Here is a 21,533-nt window from a genome sequence, read left to right as displayed (position 1 = left end):
ACTTTTTTTCATTTTTATCAAAATCGAGACTATTTATTATTTCGATTAATATATTATTTAGATTAATAGGAAGAACAATATAGACAAATAAATGAACGTGATACATATTTTAAAAGATCAAAAAGATTTTTGATTTTGTGGCTACTTTCTGCAAAGTAACTCTGGATCGTCTGGTCTTTTTAATGGCAGTTGTCTTGATAATTACTATAAAGAGATTTTGATGGAGGAGAAAATTCACATTTAAAAAAACAAAATCAATTAGGTTAAAGCTTGCAATTTAACATCTCAATTTGGGTTCTCATAGAATTATAATTCAGGTAAAATACTATGATTTTAGATTTCAAGCCTTTTTTTTTGCAGTTTTTTGAAATTGAAATCTTTGAAAATTAGAAACTTTTGTTCTCAATCATGAAATAATGTGTGAGAATTCATGCAAAAGCATGTATAATAAAAAGAGTAAGTACTATTACTAAAAAAAATGAAATTGTTAAGATAAAGCAAATTTTGCAACCAAAAAAAAAAAAAAAAAAAAAAATAACGTGAAGAAGAACTAATGCATGCCCCTCGTTTTTAAAGTAGGTCTCTATTTACTTATTTTTAAAATATAGTCTGATTTATGTTCGTATTTATAAAAATCTTCAAATTCTGGTACTTAATGTACAACAATTATAAGCAGTACAAAAGAGAACTACTCATAGAGTTTCGGATCAGACAACCTTGGTGTTGGAACAGCGATCAGAGAATTTTTCAACTTCAAAACAATCCCAAACTTCTCAGAAAGATCCATCTTCTTTCCTTCTGCAGGCAATTTCCAATCAAAAGAATGCAATAATGTAGCAAGTGAATACAAAAACATCCTCTCAGCCATTGCAATACCAGCACAAATTCTCCTTCCAGACCCAAATGGGAAATAATTAAAATCATTTCCACTGTAATCCCATCCACTATCCAAAAACCTCTCTGGTTTAAATTCCAACGGGTCTTCCCAAACTGAAGGGTCTCTATGTATCGCCCACACGTTAATGAAAACTCGAGCACCCTTCGGAATGGTGTACCCTCCTACAGTGCAGGTTTCACTAGGGCAATGAGGGACTAATAAGGGGAGTGCTGGGTGCAATCGCAATGACTCTTTCATGATAGCATACAAATAAGGCAGTTGGTGTATGTGAGACTCTTCTACTATATTGTTTTTTCCGACAACCGTGTCTAATTCTTGCTGAGCTTTTCTCATTACTTCTGATTTGTTCATAATCTCTGCCATTGCAAACTCAATTGAGTTTGATGATGTGTCTGAACCGCCCACAATCATATCCTGTAAATAGAGTACACATATTTTGTAAATTTAACCAATTTGGATAGTTCTTATAAAAATTCCTGTTCTCAAATAACAATGTACACACAGGTCAGAGTCATAGTTGGATTTTCTTGAAAGCAAGTAGTGCTTTTAGTGATAACAAAAAGGCCACCACCGTAATTACCAAGATCTGCAATTCGGCCATAGGTATCTATTGTAGCCGGCCATTTTTGTGTTTGTCTCCTTTGGACAAGTAGCTTTCTTTCTGTATGTGATCGAGAGTCGAAGGCCATAGGTATCTATAATTACCTTGTTTTGGCTGGTAATGTTATTGTTCTATATTGTTTATATTATATTCTTAATCAATAACCAAAGCACAATTAACTAATAATTATATTACAAAGAACAATATTAGAAGATTTAATATCCTCAACATACTAAAGTGTAAAGGTTTTTAGAATAAATAAAGATAGCTAATTACTTCCTCACTTTACGGGTGAACAAGAGGATTCAAATTTACCACTTGTTTGGAATAAATAATCTCCATAAAATTTGTGAAATTTATTTATAAATCTAATTTTTTGTGTTTTATGAAAAAAAATAAAAATTTAAATTTTACAAATTCAATTGTATGGATTTGAATATAATTAAATTCTGCCAAAAAAACGTGAAATTTCTAATGAATTTTACAAATTTAAATAAGCTAAAAGTTTATGATAAAAGTATTCATCCCCTAATCTTATAAAATCATTATTATGGCAAAGGTATTTTAAGAAATAAAAAGAAATGTTTTTTATTTTAAATTAATTTATACCTAGCTGAGAGTTAGACTCCTAATAATTCTACATTATTGTAACTGATATTGTAATTAACTAATGAAGTTAATAATCCAAATAATTAAATGCATATTTTCTAATAATGAGTTCAAGATTCAATCTAAAGGTAGATTTGAATTTGTATTTTAAATGAAAAAAAAATCATAAAAACGAATACATGGTAATAAATATAAATGCTCAGTTATTTCAACTAACTCTATGTTGAACTTCTATAGTGTAATTTAAAGAACAAAGTAATGCACATAAAAAGGAGGACAAAGATAAGAAATTACATACCATGAGCAAAGCTTTGACGTGAGTCATTGTAAGAGGGGTCTTAGTATCTCCTTCTTCTTTCACCTTCAACAAGAATTGCAAGAAGTCTTTACACTCTCTGGCACTTTCTCCACCCTCTGAATCCATCTTCAACCGTTTCGCAATCATTCTTTCGAAGATCCCATCAAACTGAACGGACAAGCTGTCCATCTTCTTTTGCAGACCTTGCAAGTCAAATCGAACCAAACCCGGGAAAAAATCCGAAATATTGGGTTTACCCAGTAAGGCGGTCATGTCAGCAACCACCTTCCTGAACTCTGATCCTAAGCTCGCTCTCTCTTCCTCTTGTACTGTGTCTCCCCATAACATATTGGTAATCACATTCAGTATAGCTAAAAATATTTGCTCTCCAAAGTCCACTGGTGAACCGACCCGATTATATAGGTAACCAACGGTTTTCCGGACCTCATGGCGGCGAAGGGCGTAGACAGAGTCTAAGGTGGTGTTGCTAAGCATTTTGAGGACACAAACTTTCCTTAACATCCTCCATTCTGGCCCGTATGGGGTCCAAACAATATCGACTCCCCCATAGGCGGCGGACCGGGCGACATCAGGGACATCTCGGTTAGCAAAGGTGATATCTTTGTCTTTAAGAACTTCACGAACCAAAGATGGGGAGGTTACGACGATACCAAGCTTGTATCCGAGTCGGAGCTTAAAGATTGGCCCGTATCGATGGGCCAGAGATGCAAAGTATGAGTGGAGCTCCGGGTCAAGAGAGGCCAGGTTGCCAATAACCGGTAGGCCAGGTGGTCCTGGCGGCAGCGGCGAACTCCTTTGGTTATGGGACTTGATACATGCCCATGTATACCAAATGACTGCAAATATACCGCAGAGAGTAAACAATATGGATGTTGGCAAATCTGTGCCAAGAATTCCAAGAAAATTTGTGATGGGCGTCATGTTGGTGTGTGTGGAAGAACTCAAGAAACCTAGAGCAGCAGAGGTGAATTTAAAGAAGCAAAAGGAGTGGAAAGTCGTATTATTTAGGAAACTTACTATTAGATCCTTATATTGTACCAAAATTAATCACTCTTCTCGATTTTCTAGAATGCACTTGGTCTTTTTTTCGTTGTACACCTTATGAAAAAGAAGAAAATATCTCTTTGGTTTAAGTTAAGGGATAATTTTGTCCTTTTAATAAATCTAAAGCAAAAAAATTCTATGAATAAATGAAAAAATTTAATTAGTTTTTTTTTAGAAAAACGAAATATTAGATAGTTGATAAATAAAAATCATGAATAAAGTAGTGTATTATTATAAAAAAAAAGAGAACAAAGTCATTAATTTTCATAATATAAAATATAATAATAATTTTCGTTTCTTTTTTTTTTTTTATTAGGAAAAGTAAATTCAAATTCAAATCTATTATCAATTCGTAAATTATACCTTGATCTCTATTAGTATTCGCTATTAAGACTGATTAAGAATCTCAGAAGGGAAGATGCTAAGTGAGAATGAAGACAAAAAAAAAAAAAAAAAAAAAAAAAAGTGAATTATCACAATAATAGCAAAATCAACTATTAGGGAATTCTCATTCTAAAAAAAAATAATAATAATATATATATATATATATATATATATATATATATATATATATATATATATATATATATATATATATATATATATATATATATATATATATTTTGGAATATATTAGGGAATTCTCACTGATGCCATATAATGTTCCAAATAGAAGGGCTAATCCATTTATATAATTAAACAAGAAAAATCACCCGCATGTTTGTTATTGCAGCGTTAATTTAATATTATATTTTTAAAAATTTCTTCTACCATAAAATATTAAGAATTTTGAAAATAATTATAATTAATAATTTCAAAATACTTCATGAAGTAATTTTAAAATTACTTTATTTTCATTTGGATAAATGAGAATTTAATATGAAAGATTATTCAAATTTGACATTGTATTTATATTTTATAAATTTTCATTTAGATACACGAATCCATAAATTTTTATATTATTAATAAATGTTAATTTAAGGGTAATATTCCTTTAAAAAAATATAAAATCTTTGTGTGTAATTACATTTTAATTTGTTTGTATTATTTAATAAAATGATATAGTTTATTTTTTATTAGTTATACTCTCTAGAATTTTTAACAATATGTCTTTATTAATTTCAAATTAATTTAGAATTTGATAGTGAACGTAATTTAGATGATAATTTTGATATTTAATTAGTTAATGTAAATTTTTTGTATATGCAGCTTATTGTTGCATTTTTTTTTATTTTTGAAATATATTTTATGAATATAACTTTTTTAACAGTCATTATTAACATAAAATTATGTTATAAATATATATTATTATTATTATATATATTATAATTTTTTTGTAATTGCTAATAAACGAAAAAAAATAATCCTAAAACTCTGAAATACGCCTTGATTTTCTCAAAGTTATATATTTTTTCCATTAAAAAATCAAACTTCTCATAATTTTTATTTTTGTGGTAGAGAATGGTTGATGCTTTGTTTAATAATTCCAGCAAGGGAACCATTTTATTTCTTTAAAAGTAAAAAAAAAATAATAATAATAATGGTCTGAAGTTGACACTTTATCTAAATTTGAAATTGATACAGTCTATGTGAGTAATTTTTAAAGCATGGACCCCATGTTTATTATCATTAGGTTGCAGTCAGATTAGGTAAGCATATGATAATGATAATGCAAATGCACATTTTTAAGCTTTGTAAAAATAGACAATTTAGATGTGTTATAGTGCACACAAAGCATAATCTAATACTAATCTAATATTAACTGCTACAACCTTCGAATCTCATTCCTCAATATTTAAAAAAAAAAAAAAAAAAAAGTGAATTTGTTGATCTTTTTACTTATACAAGGAGTGAAAAATCTCAGATTTGAGATCTTTTATTTATAAAAATTTTCTACTAATTTTGGTGAGTAAAGGGAAGGACTATCCTAAGGTGTAGTCCAAGACATTCTTTCGGCCCATTCGACCCTGTTAAATCAATATATATATGTGGAGAGATATTGCATATACGTGTCCAATTTGCCATTCACCATATTGTATGGTCATCTAGATACAACATATAACACAATCGTTGACAGTATATGTGTTAAATTTTTATGTACAACATCAAGGACTACCTCTACATTCAAGGGGCAAATTGTCAAGCCAGGAATCATCCAAGAGAGGCGTTGAAGGTTCCAATTCAGTAGGCCACTGAGAACTAACATCTACTTCATCATAGATAATAGGTTTACACTTCCAATCTCTACTTTGGCAAATTGCTTGTAACCAAAGATTGCAATGAACAAAAACCAAATCATTCAACTTTTCCAGCTCAGTTTTGTTGCGTTTTTTGTTATGTATACTCTCAAAGGTTTTCCAGTTCCATTTGCACCAATGGGAACTACATGGTTGGCTAAGTATTCTTATAGCAACTCTCTGCAGAGTTGGAATCTCGTAGCCGTATCCAGCCCACCAATCACCTAAAGATGCGTATGATGGCATATTAGATGCACTTGTAAGGCTTCTTCAAAACTCAAAAGCATACAAATGCGAAATATTACATTTCATATTCTTTTTGTGTAATGCACTATGCACAAGTTGACAGAAATGACAGAAACTTCAACATACCTGGAGAATTCAGTGTCCTTCCCATGATTGCAAAATCAGTACCCAGTGCCCCTTGAGCATTTATGTACATTGGATGTTCTTTGGTGATTTCTATTTTATCTTTATCTGAGGTAGCCATCTTGATCATAGTATCTTGAAACCCATTCCTCATCCTTAAATCAATTTTAAAATTCGGGTTGTAGAAAATTGAGGGGTTAAGAAATGCCGCTGCAGCATGTAATGGTGAGTGGAGCTGTATGTTCCATCTGCGATCGATTATATCCCAAATTGGAATATATTTTTCTTCAATACCTTTATAATATGTCTTGATCGCAGCCTTTGCCCTCTCAATTCCTTCATATATATACCCCATAGCTGGCATGTCCCCATCAACAATCCTTAGAATTTTAACAAGGGGTTCAGAAACACTAACAGCTTCACGCGCAAACTTCCAAAAACGATCTTGATACAACAAAGATTTGATGACTTGAGCATCGGGGCGTCTACTATGCACAGATGATATCCACTCTGAATGGGAGAACATATGCTTTAGATTGTCCTCCTGGATAACAATAGCCCTCAAGGAGAGATAATTACTCACAAATCTTGTGATTCTATGTCTGACCAATTCCCTTCCACCCATAAACTTTCTCATCATATTCAAAGTCCATGCATTACTATATATGTACCTGGTTATGGTGTTTGCCTCCTCCAAAACTGTACCAACCCACTCTTGTTTACTTATATCCTCCAGCATCTTATCAATACAATAAGAAGCACAAGGCGACCAAAACAATGAGGTGTACTTGGCCATGAGAAGCCTCCCTGCATAAACATAACTGGCAGCATTATCTGTGATTACTTGTATCACATTTTCCAAGCCAACCTCCAAGACAATTGACTCAAGCAACTCAAACAAGTAATTAGCATCATCTTCATGACCCGATGTATCAACTGATTTCAAAAATAACGTTCCTTTAGGACACGTAACCGAAAATACAAGAATTGATTTGGTTCTTCCATCAGACCAGCTGTCACACAAAATTGTACAGCCTGTTTCTTTCCATTCCTCTCTATATTTCCTGTAACAATCATGTACATCACCTTTTACTTTTTCCAACAGTGTGGATCTCAGCTTGTCATAACTTGGAGCTTTGTATCCCACCCCACACTCAGCCACAGCATCAAACATATCCTGATAATATATAGATTTAGCAGCACTAAACGCAATAGAATTATGGAAGAAAAACACAGCAATTTTTTTATCAGCAATATCCTGTTTTCGCTTCTGAGCATCATCTACTTCTGGCTGTCCACTAGGTGAGGGGTGTGGAAATAACAAAGATGGGCAGGTGCTACCACGTTGGCCACTGGATCCATGGTTTGGATGTAAGCCACCACTAGCAGAAGAGCTATTTTGTTGATCATTAACCACTCTATCCACCTTTGGTTTTCTGGGAGTTTTCTGTTTCTTAGGAGTGTTTAGTATACTTTGAATGTGATCTCGCACGTTATCCGGGACTTCTACACAGGGAACTATGTCTTTGTTCTTTATTTGGGCCAAATGGAACTTCATCCGGTAAACACCTCCACTGAATTCCCGATGACAATAATTACATCTAACCTTTTGCCTTGTTGCATCGACAAGAACACAGTGTTCCCAGCAAGCATCTCTTCCGCGTACCATAATCCCTAAACTAATATGAAATTTGTTCTGCCATTCAGTTCATAGAAATAATTAAGGAAGTATATCGAAATTAAACTGATATAAACCTACATGAGACTCAAAACTATAAATAAAATCTAGAGAAAACACAGGAATCGAGAATTGAAGTACATAAAATGATTTATCATGTCCAAAGTCTCTTGATGCAGCATGTTTTTTTGAACATGAACTTATACTCTATATAAAATGACCAATGACATACCATCAGACCAGCATAAATTTATGTTTCCTTTTCCTTTGCCAAAGGAAGCAAATTTTTTGACGCACAAAAAGAACTTGAAACAATGTCAAGCACAACAAGGTGAAAAGAATTTCGAACAGCCTAATTAAATTGAACCAATGACAAAGAAATCTACAGTCTTGATCACAGGAATAATCAATAGCTTATATTAACCTATAAATTGAGAAGGTAACGTTATGTTCCAAACCAAAAGCAAATGAAAAGTAAGTAATTCTGATCATCCAAAGCTTTATTTAGCTGCAAAAATTCAGAATTCATAAAGTACACCAAGACTACCTTCTTCTAGACACTCTAAAGTCCAGTATTTATCTATATTGGTATATATACATATATCATCATCAACCATCATGCTTTCAAAAACCTGAATTTTCCTATGCTAACATTTCTAGTTGGAAAAAATAATAATTCTCTCTTTTAATTGTAAAAAACCCACATCTTTTCATAAATCTTGCAACTTCAATTTCCATGCTTTATTCAAAATATCAGGTTCTTATTTATCACACCAATAAAAGCAAACAGTAAATTCCTGCATTTAAAATTGCTCTAATGAAGTACATTTAACGCCAGAATATACAAATATCATCAATGCAGATATTCAAATTCCAACACAAGCATATTCTTCTGAAAATAGCCACCCTGAAGTTGCAAACACAGTATACTTCAACAATAAACACCAAACTAAAACTTGCACAATATATATAAATACAAAAAGAGAAAAGTTCTATAGAAATAAACCTCATCTGCAAGGCTACTAGAGAGAGAGAGAGAGGTATTTTAGTTACCTGTAACGGAGAAAACGACCTGAAGCAGTAGTAGCTTGCTAGGGAGGTGAAGAAAAGCGAGAGAAAAGGTCGGAGATTGGTCGGAATCTGGAAAGGAAATGGATCGGCGATTTTGGAAGTACAGAAGAAACGAGGAAATGAAAAACAACGGCGATAAATTAGTGGTCCTCGCCAGCGCCAGGACCGCGACGTTGGACATCGTCCACCACTCTCACGTGATCAGCGCGTGATTCTCTATTTTTTCCTTCATTTCAATTTATTTATTTTTAATTAATTACTAAAGTAATTTAATACAAGAAAAATCTTATTTCCTTTGTATTAATTCCGGTGGTACAACATGAAGAGACTAGTTTAGCGGCAAAAAGCACTTATGAGATTTATCACCATAATATAAATCATGAGTTCAATTCTCTACAAAATAAATTTTCTCAGATTAGCCCATTTACCTCTGATGACAAGTGAAAATTAATGCAAGTGTCAAAAAAAAATTCTCATGATATCCCCTTGTATATGTCACTTCAATTAATGGATTCATCATTATTAACAAGCATTTCTAACAACAAATTAATATTTTGATGCATACTGAAATATATATAAAAAAAATTCTCTTTGCAAAAGAAAAATAAAAAATTTTAAAATAAAAATCTATTTTCGCTATATTCTATATTTAAACTCAAAGTTATTTGCTTAAAATAATAAAATAAATAAATAAATTTTTAACATATTTTAGTTATTTATTTATATTGATTTTTAATAACAAAATTTTCATTTTACTTCTCCTTTTCTTGCTCTAACTTATAATTTTAACCATCAAACTAACTTATATTTTTTAAAAAATTTGTATTTTTTCTTACAATGATTTTTTTTTTTTTTTTGCGAAAAAAAAAATCTTATTGTAATAAAAAACTTTGATGAAATTTTTTAAAATTATAAGTTTTTTTTTTTTGAAAAGTTTTAAAACTATAGGTTATTTCATATAAATTAAATTAGTAAGTAACCATCGGCTGAACGCAAAGGAATCATCTTGCGCCAAGCCGCCAACTATCCAACACGTGTAATCACAGTTTCCATCGTGACAGCCGATGGTGATATAGAGATTAACCAAAAAGAACTCAGGATAACTATTATAGAGTTTACCCCATAAAAGCAAAACTCTTCAGTAAATGCAGAAAATACGAACTCACAATCGGTGCCCTTCTTATTGAAAGAATGAGTCGATTCTCCAAGCAGGAAGGAAGGAAGAACCCTAAGCGGATCATGATCTTCTAGCTATTCTTCAATTATTTTCTTTATTTCTTCTCTAACTGGTATGCCAATTTTTCACTCTCTGATCTTTTTATTTTCATTTGTTTAACCTGCCCATGAATTACAATGCTCTACCCCTGTTTGTTTAAATGCCTCTGAGAAATGTGTTTTTTTTTTTTTTTTCCTTCCCTGTAATGTTTTTGCTAGTTATATTCTGAAATGTGCTTGGTTACATTACTTCACTGGGATTAAGGTTTTGCTTTGATCAGAGTTCTACAATTAAGCTTATATAGTAAGCACAGTAATCCCATCCCATCAAACAAATTTGTACACAATTTTTCCTAGGACGCATCCTTTTCAATTTGTGTGCTGTTTCTTGGATTTATTACCTGTAATTTCTTGTGTTGGTTGACACAATGCAGTTTAAATACTGCATTCTTGCTTACTTTCTCAAGTTTTGTAATTTTACACCAATGTCATTGTTGGCACTTGGCAGTACTGGTATTGTGCTTGGCAGGAAATTGAGAGCCATGTTTAACTAATGGAGAGCAACCTTATATTATATAAAACGCGAAATTCTTGTTCCTAAACCATGTATAGAATTCCTCTCCCAAGAGTTGCTATCTTAGGAAAAACAATATTTTGTGCAACTTGTTTTTCATGGGCATGTCACAGAGAGATGGAATGTTGGGGCCAAGAATTCAAATCAAGCATTGGAAATAAAGTTAATAAACCATGGGAGAAGTATAGAAGGTGCATGGTGTGACAATTGATGCCTGATGTTTGTAGGAATTGCTGAGTACCATAAAACTTTGCAAGTTTATATAATCAATGTTTTTGTCTTATAATGAAATGATCTCTGAGTAATAGCATAAACTGCATACTTTTTTATTAACTTCTTAGGTTCATCTGCCATGATTGCAAGTGTTTGAACTGGCAAAATATTGACATTCTTATCTTGCATCCTTGATCTCTCTATTTCAAATCCTTATCTTTCAAAAGAAGAAAAAAAGAGGGTGTAAGCATAAAAAGTACTTGGTGTTTTTGTTATAAATTTCTTAACTAAATATGGTGGCATCTTTTTCCTGTGTTTCTTAACTATGCTTTTATTATCGATGTGTAAGCCTCACCTTTTTTTGACCTTTATTTAAACTCGCCCCTCATATGTACCTATGATGCATTTCTAGGAGGAACGACACTTGGGATTTGATGAAAGGTGCTTCTAGCAGCCTACGTGCAGCATTTTCCCACTGTGTACAGCAAGTGCGAAGTTATGATTACCATCACTATCTCTGCCTACTTGAACTCCCTCCTAACATGCGAAAGGCTGCATTTGCCCTCCGTGCCTTTAATGTTGAAACAGCCAAAGCTATGGATGTTGCTTCAGATCCCAGGATTGGTCTTATGCGACTCCTCTGGTGGCAAGAAACTATAGATAAGATTTATGCTAACAAGTTAATTGAGCACCCAACTGCACAGGCCCTCTCATCAGTGATATTAGAGAATAAAATTACTAAGGGATGGTTGAAACGGTCAGTCGAAGCACGCATCAATGATGCAAGGAGAGAAGTTACTGACATCCCAGAAACCTTAGAAGAGTTGGAAAAATATGCTGAGGACACTGTGTCAACCATTCTGTACATGACACTTCAAGCTGGTGGTATTAGGTCCACTGCGGCTGATCATGTGGCATCCCACGTTGGTAAGGCAAGCGGGCTTCTATTGCTACTTAGGTCACTCCCATATCATGCTAGTCGCAACCGTCACTTCTCTTATATACCAACTGAAGTGGCAGCCAAACACGGGTTATTAGTTAAGGAGGGAGGTCAATCAGAAATTCGATTGGATTCACGCGAGGGCTTATGTGATGCTGTCTTTGAGATGGCATCAGTCGCTAATGTTCATTTGCAGAAGGCTCGTGCATTGGCTGGAACAATACCTGCTGAAGCTCAGCCGGTGCTTCTACCAGCTATTCCAGCCCAAGTTCTCATAGACTCCTTGAGTAAAGTGCAGTTTGATGTGTTTGATCCAAGGTTGGAACGAGGAGTTCTTGGCATTCCTCCTCTGTGGTATCAACTGAAATTGAAGTGGTATTCATGGAAGGGCAAATACTGATAATTTATTTTTATTTTTGTACTTCTAGTTCCTTTACAATAAAGGGATTGTCTTTTACATGAAAAATGGTGCTTTCCCCTATAGTACAAAAGCTTTGGCTAAACATTTAGTTTGTGAAATTTTTTGATAGCGACATTACCTGTGATTTAGGAGGAACATCTTTTTTTTTTTTTTTAATTGAAAGGATCAGAAGCTTCTATTCTTGCTTTATTTGTTTTCAATATATTTAAATTAAGGTTATTTGCTTTAAAAGAAATAGAAGAATGAAATAAAATAAAATAAAAAGTCATAACAGTTAAATCTAAAAATGAATTTTACATGTTAGTCACAAAAACTGCAAAAGCAAATTAGTTTCTGAACACTCCAAGAAATAGTTTCGAACATGATTGTTATGAATATAAGCAGGAAATGCATCAAGATTTCACCACTCGATTGTTCATAAAAATTATAATATACAATCATATAGATCAAATTCTTCCAACGTGCTATAGGAAAGAGCAACTCAGTAGCAAAAAGCTGTGATATTGAATTCTGTAGGCATCAAATGCTCAGTACAATGTAAGCTCTCATAGTTAAATTGTTGAAAACCAACAAAAACACAGTTCAGAGATGGAAAGAAGCAATAGACTTGACCAAATACTAAATGACATCACAAAGCACAGCATAAATTCCAACACCGGTAATAAGAATAAATGTTTGATTTATTGCACCGCAAAAATGTAATTGGCTCATCTTTCAAACTGGGATTAGCTTGGAATCATGTATACAACTATGGAAAATTTTCCTCCTAACTCGCTTGCTTCTTCACGCTGCGAACACAATCAACATAGCTCCTAGTTAGAGGGGCACATTTCAGTATATCATTAGGATTCTCCTTGTAACAAGCACGGCAGGCTTCATAATCAGCCAAACAGGGCATAGGCTTCTGATATGGAAGCTTGAATTCCTTATCACGAAGATTTTTGGCTCTTTCTGTTACTTCTTGCACCAAGGCATCCTCCTTCTTCTCCAACTTTTCCAAAACCATTTCACTTTTCTGAATGACAGATCTAATTGCCTCTAATTCCGAGTTTTCAGAATGTGCGGGTGGGGTTACAGGCAAGAACAATGGCGGTTGCACTGGCCAACCTGGAGAAGCAGCACCTTTATGTGTCTCAGGATCATTATGAAGTTGACTCTCAATCACCTTAGTTTGGGGTTGAGCAGGTTCTCGTGGTATCTTAGCTTTAGTTTTCTTCGGTTTTTTCTTCAACTTCTCGGCATCATTGGCAAGCCTATTAACAAGATCAGCACTGATCTGAATTGAAAAATCACCCATAGCGGCAATACCCTTGAAATTTTTACCTGGGAAAAAAAGATTCCAAAGAGATCTTGCTGCTCAGAAACGAATAGTTCAGACTTTCTAGTACATATAATAAGCAATTTGGAAGTGAACTTTGTTTCATATCATTAATAGTAGCAACTAGCTTGTTCTGATGGGTTTGAGGGAGCAATGGTCAATCGGAGATTTAATAGTTGAAAAGCACCAATCTGATCATTCAGAAAATAAGATAACAAGAAAGGTGTCTGTTCATTATACAGGTACACAAGGGAGTCATCAATGAATTATTAAAGACCAAGCGTACATTTCTAATGATTAGGCCTTTCTTCGCTGATCACCTACACTGAACGAGTTATGCATCAATTTAAAAGTTCCAATAATGCCTCAGCCAAAACCAAAATTGCAATGATAAATCAGCCAAAACATTGGCTGTATCTTTTCTTCGTTCATCAAGTTCACAAAATGAAACGAAATCTCAAAACAAAACATTTGCGGAAGGCAAAAGAAGGCATTGTCTGTCACTTCAAACATGAAAAATAACAAATTACACAAACAGAAGCAACAAGCCAACAAAACCCTACTAACTAAAACGACATGTTCTTCGCTTTTTTACAAGTCCAAAACAACACATATAACACCAATTCCAAGTTTCTAATGTAACACATGATTACCACTAAAATTAGAGAAAATCTGAATTCACTTAATCCGATAATGTATAACCTGAGACTTTTTCTGCATAAATAAAATTGGGATGGAATTGAGTATTCTAGGGTTTAAAAAATTATGTGAATTTTTTTTTTTTTTTTTTTTGGTGAAAAGAAATTGCAAAATAAAAATAAAAAAAATCAGAGAGTGAAAAAATGGCATACCAGTTAGAGAATGAATAAATAAAGAGAATAATTGAAGAATAGCTACAAGATCATGATCCGCTTAGGGTTCTTCCTTCCTTCCTTCCTGCTTGGAGAATCGACTCGTTCTTTGAATAAGAAGGGCAGCGATTGTGAGTTCGTATTTTCTGCACTGAAGAGTTATACTATTATGGGGTGGACTCTATAATAGTTATCCTGAGTTCATTTTGGCTAATGCCTATATCATCATCCACTGTCACGATAGAAACTGTGATTACACGTGTTACAAAGTTGGCGGCTTGATGCAAGATGATTCCTTTGCGTTCAGCCGATGTTTACAATTTACTAATTTAATTTATATGACATAACCTATAATTTTAAAAAATTTCATGAAAAATTTTATATATATTTTTTTACAATAAGTTAGATTGATGGTTATTAATAAATTTTTTTTCTTAACTAAATGAACTATATTGTCGATATTTTTATAAGAAAAAATCGAGTTCAACACTACAATTCATTTATATATAATCAATTAACGATAAAAAAAATTAAATCCAATAAATGCTTTATGTATTGTCACTCAAAATAATGGAAAAAATTAATAGAATTATAATCAATCGGAAAATTAAAATAAATATTTAATTAAAAATATTAAATTAAATGAAAAATGTTAACAAATGGAAAGTATATAGACATTCGATAAGTTTAACATTTTATGTATCCAAGGACCGGATATTTGCAATTTTGAAATGCACTTATGGCTATGGGCTATGGGGTATGGGCTATGGGCTGTGGGCCAAGTCCAAAATCAGGTTTGAAGGGGAAAACTCGTTTCCTATTTTATTCAGCATTTTTGTTCTATTTCATTTTCAAGAAATGTAAAAGAAGAAGAGTTTAATCGTTTGCCTCTTTTCTTTTTCATCCCTCGCAAAAGCATAGAGATTTACCTTTCCCAGTTCACACTATTTTGACATTGGAACCAAGAGCAGTATTTAAATAAAACCCTTTCAGAACAAGGACTCCAAATTTTTTCTTTGAGTGAGTTTGCATTTGTGTTTTCATTCTTGAAATGAGTATTTAACTCTAAAATCTCTGATCTTACAGATAAAATTTACTTGATACAGTCTATTTTTTATGATCCAACTATCTGTTGCTTGCGTGTGAACATTATTTCACTTGAATTTTTCTAAATTTTCTTCTTTATAGACACGAGTGGGATGAGATGTTTAAGTGTTTCCCATTCTGCAGGACAATACAAGTGATTTAGGCCTTAAAAGGGTTTAAGACCTCATCGGTATTGCTATGGATAATAGCAATTTTAATATGGGTTTCACACATAGTGCACTCTTTGATTTTAAAGTGGTCGGAGGTATATGCTTAGTGTCAAACCAAAATACGAAATTTGATGAACTGTGCTCCACAAAGTAACTGGAAAAGATATCTGCTTATCCTGCCAACTCCAATATAAAACTAAATAAAAACAAAAAGCATGGAGGCCCATCACTATTTTTTTTTTTTTTTCCTTCTTAATTCTTGTGTCCAAATTGTAATTTTTGGAAAATTATGAAAATATTATTGAAATAATCATTAAAATTTGAAAAAGATTAACTCTTTTCTAATGAATTCTTGAAATACTGTGGAGGCCCATAGCTATAGGTATAGATGCTACATACACATCAAGACGAGATGGGCAGCTTTTCCCTCTCATTATAAGATGGACTCTCAGTTGTTGTTTTCAAAACAACACTTGAAATCAGAAGCAGAAGTATCAGTAGAAATGAATTATTCAAAGAAAATGTCAAAGCCAACAGACCAACACCAATACACCTTCATGTCATGATTCCACATTCCACTTTCTAATCACTCCATTTTAGTTTTTCAGGACATGCCATTGCCATAGCTATCCTATCCATCCATTTTAGAATCTTTAGGTGTAGGGTCTCCACCTTTCAAGCACTCATCATCATCATCATATGTTCTATTCTTTCAAAAATTTATTTTCTTTTTTCTAAGTCGTGCCAAAAAGTAATTACCTTGATGTCCAATACAAGAAAACTCTATCATCAAAAGTACCTTTCCTTTACTCTTTGTTATATATAAATATGTCTGTTTATATATATATATAAGCAGAATTTTCTTTTCATTTTCTTTTTTAAGTGCATATATAAATATATATATATGCTAATTTATAGGCCTAAAACGTTTAGCTTATGTAACTTGATAAATAATTTTTTATGATTAACTTGTTTTTTAAGAAAATTTACATCGACACTAAGCATATATATATATATATATATATATAATGATATCAAGCTCTTCCAGATCACGCTTGTTAATTAATCTGTTGTTTCTTTTTTTATTTTTTCCATTGCATATACATTATTTTTAGTATTCTTTTGAGCTCAAAATTATGTCTTGTTTAACTTAGCATTCAATCAAATATTATCTCTATTATTTATAGTTAAAATTTGCAAAAGTGAATTATGACATGTTATTCCTTTTTAAGGTTCAATTGAATATTAGTAAAATAACTAAAAATTATTAGAACAGTTAATAACTAGTAAAATAATTAAGTTTGCTGAAAAAAGCCTATATCTTATTTAGTAACAGCTTTTAACGAAACATTCAGTGTTTTGAATTTTGTCAAAATATTATTTCTATTATTTATAGTAGCGTTTTATACTAGTATTTAAAGTTTTGTAGAACTGGATTATGAAATGTCCTTCTTTTTAATATTTGATGGAAGGTTGGTAAAATAACTATTTACAATTAACGACTAGTAAAATAATTAATTTTGCCGAACAAAACTTACGTTAAATTCATTAAATTCATTGTCAACTTTTCAAACTTGAATGATAACCTATATGTTTGAATATATGTAATAATTGAATTTAAGGTCCATTTTCAAGTCACAATCCAGTCAAGATTATAATATCACTGATGAAATTAACTTGTATCCATCATTTTCTTATTAGGACATAGTTATTTCAAAGTGCATGTATGTATGTATGTATATATATGTCTTCTTCATCAAGCGACTGCAGTATATATGCTGACATTTAATCAGCGGTCATGGATGATCAAAAGACAAAATTGGCGGCAAGGCAGCTTCTAAAATTACAAAAACAATCAAATGGATTTACAAAAACATTGATGTCAAGAGTTCTTATTTTGGATATATAATTACATTCCCATTAGGGTTTGAACCTAAAATTTCACAATCCTAAATTAAAATTCATAGAGTCATAGTTCTTGGCTGTTTTATTGTAGGCATAGATCATATAAAAGAAAATGAAATCAGCAGCACTGAGAAGTACTTAATTCAATGGAGAATATAATCATCAAATTGGAAGGATAACACAATTGAGATTATTAATTAAATTAATTAGTACGATCAGCTTTATTAAATCGTAAAGAGATTGAAAAGCAAAACATGATTAGTGTGTGTGCTCAGTTGATTAATTAAATAAAAGCTAATTGGAGCTTAATTAATTCCTTGTCTTGCACTTATGGAATTTCAGTAACTGCACAAAATCATAATTGGATATTCCACTGGAATATATTAATTGCATTTGCCATTGAAACACTGTAGTTTAATTAAAAAAAAAGGTGCATGATGATTTATAATTATATATAGAAAATATCTTTTATGTTGATCATTAAGAGTAATATAAAGTTTCAACTTTTTGTACTTTAGACGAGTACTGGCTACCTAATTAATGGATGCAATGGATATACCATATGCTTTAATTTAAAAACCCTAACTAGGGACACTGCTTATTAGAAAAATTTTAAAAAATAATATTCTCTTCGTTCCATTTATATAAATAAAGTTATTTTTGCACAACAATTAAAAAATTATATTTACCATCAAAAATTAAAAAAATAAATTTCACAATTTTCTTTATTTATCATCAATATATCAATAAATGAGTTTGTCACTGCATAGAAACTTTTATATATATATAAATTTCATAAAACTTACATGTACCTTTATAAACTTACATTTATAAAAGTAATCTTACTTAAAAATGGATTTTGCCTTAAAGTATAAAAATAATAATTTTTTTTATTTCCGTACACATTTTTATATTTAGACTAATGATAATATTTAAACAAAATTCTTCAATTGTAATAATTTAAAATTTAAAATCCTTAATTTTATAATTAAAACTCGCTTGAAAAAATATTTTATCTATGTTGGATCTAAATAAAGCATAATATTACAACATTATTTTCTTTTGAGATGAATATTTATAAAAAGATGGATGATCTTTATTTCCACCAGTTATTTATTACAATAAGAAAAACAAATAATATTATCCACTTTATTCGACATTAATTAATTATCATACAACAATATTTACAAATGTTATAATTAATGATAATTTACTAAAAGACCCACTAGCCACATATGTATATGTTTTTTCGACAATGGCCCAACATGTCCCTGTCTCTTACATGTAGGATTACAGCAACTTTCGTAAAGCACCAAGAATATATTAATAATGTCACATTTTATGATTTCCTTTTTCAAGTTATTTGGGATCACTGTTTTGACCAGGTTGGTGAGAAATTGAGAAACCTGTAAACAAGACAGGTTTTTGCTTCGACCCTCACAACAATAATTAATCTAATGATAAAGCACATATATACCGTAACCTAACTTCACCTACCCGTACATGATACTTAGTTCTGTATCATTTTTGTACCTTAAAATTTTTGTTACTACCATATCCATATGTACATACTTGTGTATCTTAGTTCTTGCCTTCCATCTCTAACGCATGCAACGCCGCGCTGTCCGAGCAATCAAACCCGAAATCATGTACTCCAAAATCTTGGCAATCCAATAACCAGGTGCAGTTATCTTCCCACGACGGATATGGATAACCCATTTCACGATTAGGGTTTTCAAGAGCAGGAGGACTATTGTTGTTATTGTTATTATTAGTATTGTTCCATGATGCGTCTATGAGAGGAGGCTCGTCCATCAATAAACTATTCAATAACGTCGTGTCGTTGCAAATACTATCTAATAAAATTGATTCATCCCTACAGAAATTTTGATCATTTTGCGATGAGCTTGAATTTTCCTCTGATGAGTTGACTATGCCATCATTTTCTTGTATGCTATCATTGCTGCTGTTGTTGGCGGGTTCTGGTAAAAGATGGTCGGTTTGAGACACCGATGAACTTTCTTCAGTCTTGGCTTCTTTCTGTAAGGGTTCGTGTGTGACAGGATCAATTCCCATTTTCAGAAGCTTTTTCTTGATATGGGTATTCCAGTGATTCTTGATTTCATTGTCTGTCCTTCCTGGTAACCTAGCAGCAATCTTGGACCACCTAATCACATGAAAGAAGAATCAAGAAAATGTGTTGGAGATATAAAATTAATTCATCATCACTTGAATCTTAAGCAAATTGAAGATGAAATAATTATATTCTTGCACTTTACACTAACTTTCAAAATCTTTGACATTTGCTGCTGAAGGTTTTCTTATTCGTTTTCCGCATGTTAATTATCAAGAATGTAACTAAAAATATAATGTTTGAAGTATGATTATTGTTCAAATACAAGATATTATTTAATTAAGTCAGCTTGTCCAACACTTTCATTTCAAAAATGAATTATCTTGTTCCTACAGAACATGATTATCCGTTACAATAATATTTAAATGTGTCATTACATAAGCAACCAAAAACCAACATGTAGAAGATGGAGGCACCGTACCAAACCCCATTAAATAAAACCACTAAAAACATTTAAAATGCTTTTTAATTAATGCATGATCATCAACAACAAAACTAATAATAATAACAGCAACAAAAACTTACAAAATAAGAAATTAACTAATTAAAATAAGCAATTAACCTATTGCCAAGACGTGCATGAAGATCAATAACCAATTGCTCTTCAGCTTCAGTGAGAAGACCTCTCTTCAAATCAGGACGAAGATAATTAGTCCAGCGGAGACGACAACTCTTACCGCATCGCCGGAGACCGGCGAGCTTAGGGACAGCTCTCCAACAACATTGACCGTTTGTAAGAATGAAATTAATGAGTTTCTTGTCTTCCTCAGCTGTCCATGGCCCTTTCTTGACTCCAAGCTTATCACAACAAGGTTGCCTACCCATATCACAGGACAAACACAGTAAACGTTTATGCTATTCCACTAATTCCAAGCAAAGAAAAAGTCTCACCAACACAGCTTTATATAAAGTCCTCAACTTTGGTACCCTAAAATATATATTAGAAATATATATTATGAGAACAAAATTAATATTGTATGGAGAGAAGGGGACTTGAGAAGGGGTCCACCATTGGTTTATGAAAAGGACATGGGAACAAAAATGGCTCGTTAGGGTATGTGTGGATACAGAAAATTGAGTGACAAAAGAATGATAGGTGACCAAAAGACTGAGCTGAGCTACATCTAAAGAAGCACCCCCTAATAAGGAGAAAACGATTTATAAAAAAAAAAAAAAAAAAAAAAAAAAAAAAAAAAAAAAGAAAAAAAGGAAAATTTTTCTTCCCATTTTCCTACACAACCCCACTCCTCCTGATTGCACTCTTACTCAACCATTCCATCACTCATTTCGTCATCACCACGTTTACGTGTCCTTATTGGGATACTCTTTTATATTATTCATGTGCCTCATATTCTTTATTGGCATTTTATTTTTAGAGATTTCCCTTTGATAGATATGTTGTAGGTTTTGATTTTCCTTTACTTTTTCTTTCTTTTTTGTTCTTTCTATTTTGCAATTCCAACATTTTTATACAAATTAATTGAATCATGGACTTTGCAGAAATCGTACAATGAATTTAAAAGTGTTTTATTACTTGCAACTACAAATCTATTTTATTCTTTAATTTTGCACATATTAATTGAAATTTGAATTTAAAACCTGACAGCTATAAGATAGTTCTAGTACCACCGTATCAAAAATTCATTATTTGCTTAATTGTTAATGTATATATATATTATTTTTTTAAGGCAATGAATTGATGAATATAATTTTAGGCTCTAAGAGGAGCAAAAATTAAACACTCTGGAGCATAAATAACTGATAGTCTAATAGTAAAAAATAAGAGAGTCATATGTTCAGTCTCAGAGAAAGTTAATGCCAATTAAATAATGATTTTTTTCAGACAATTTCCCACAACATTTGCCTACTTTTTCCTGGTA

The 21,533-nt window shown here is 31.9% G+C and overlaps 5 protein-coding genes across 7 annotated transcripts; 1 reads left to right on the top strand and 4 right to left on the bottom strand.

Moving 5' to 3' along the window:
• Nucleotides 1-567: 567 nt before the first annotated feature.
• Nucleotides 568-3,450, bottom strand: LOC105645966 (flavonoid 3'-monooxygenase CYP75B137). Its single transcript, XM_012231719.4, has 2 exons — nt 2,407-3,450; nt 568-1,312 (listed from the first exon to the last, which is right to left on the bottom strand). Exons 1-2 carry the CDS (start codon nt 3,346-3,348, stop codon nt 689-691), a joined length of 1,566 nt encoding a protein of 521 aa, XP_012087109.1. The 5' UTR covers nt 3,349-3,450; the 3' UTR covers nt 568-688.
• Nucleotides 3,451-5,470: 2,020 nt separating this feature from the next.
• LOC105645967 (uncharacterized) lies at nt 5,471-8,996 on the bottom strand. Of its 3 annotated transcripts, none has more exons than XM_020684091.3 (3): nt 8,809-8,996; nt 6,081-7,751; nt 5,471-5,932 (listed from the first exon to the last, which is right to left on the bottom strand). In XM_020684091.3, exons 2-3 carry the CDS (start codon nt 7,744-7,746, stop codon nt 5,577-5,579), a joined length of 2,022 nt encoding a protein of 673 aa, XP_020539750.3. In that variant the 5' UTR covers nt 7,747-7,751; nt 8,809-8,996; the 3' UTR covers nt 5,471-5,576. The 3 variants fall into 3 exon arrangements, with proteins under 3 accessions (XP_020539750.3, XP_012087110.1, XP_012087111.1); XM_012231720.4 differs by having other exon boundaries at nt 6,081-7,756; nt 8,809-8,949; XM_012231721.4 differs by having other exon boundaries at nt 6,081-7,773; nt 8,809-8,941.
• Nucleotides 8,997-9,975: 979 nt separating this feature from the next.
• On the top strand, nt 9,976-12,234 carry LOC105645968 (Terpenoid synthases superfamily protein). The gene is made up of 2 exons (XM_012231723.4): nt 9,976-10,115; nt 11,241-12,234. Exon 2 carries the CDS (start codon nt 11,263-11,265, stop codon nt 12,166-12,168), a length of 906 nt encoding a protein of 301 aa, XP_012087113.1. The 5' UTR covers nt 9,976-10,115; nt 11,241-11,262; the 3' UTR covers nt 12,169-12,234.
• A 440-nt stretch (nt 12,235-12,674) lies between these two features.
• LOC105645969 (copper ion binding protein) lies at nt 12,675-14,513 on the bottom strand. Its single transcript, XM_012231724.4, has 2 exons — nt 14,359-14,513; nt 12,675-13,512 (listed from the first exon to the last, which is right to left on the bottom strand). The coding sequence occupies exon 2, from the start codon at nt 13,484-13,486 to the stop codon at nt 12,956-12,958; it is 531 nt and encodes a 176-aa protein (XP_012087114.1). The 5' UTR covers nt 13,487-13,512; nt 14,359-14,513; the 3' UTR covers nt 12,675-12,955.
• A 4,135-nt stretch (nt 14,514-18,648) lies between these two features.
• On the bottom strand, nt 18,649-20,585 carry MYB85 (myb domain protein 85). The gene is made up of 2 exons (XM_012231726.4): nt 20,216-20,585; nt 18,649-19,686 (listed from the first exon to the last, which is right to left on the bottom strand). Exons 1-2 carry the CDS (start codon nt 20,476-20,478, stop codon nt 19,101-19,103), a joined length of 849 nt encoding a protein of 282 aa, XP_012087116.1. The 5' UTR covers nt 20,479-20,585; the 3' UTR covers nt 18,649-19,100.
• Between the last annotated feature and the right edge of the window lie 948 nt (nt 20,586-21,533).

Source organism: Jatropha curcas, chromosome 4 (genome assembly GCF_041381405.1).
Source record: "Jatropha curcas cultivar XTBG-Jc1 chromosome 4, XTBG_Jcur_1.0, whole genome shotgun sequence".
NCBI classification, from domain to species: domain Eukaryota; kingdom Viridiplantae; phylum Streptophyta; class Magnoliopsida; order Malpighiales; family Euphorbiaceae; genus Jatropha; species Jatropha curcas.
The sequence above is the reverse complement of the archived record's forward strand: the minus strand, read 5'-3'. Positions and strand labels throughout refer to the sequence as shown.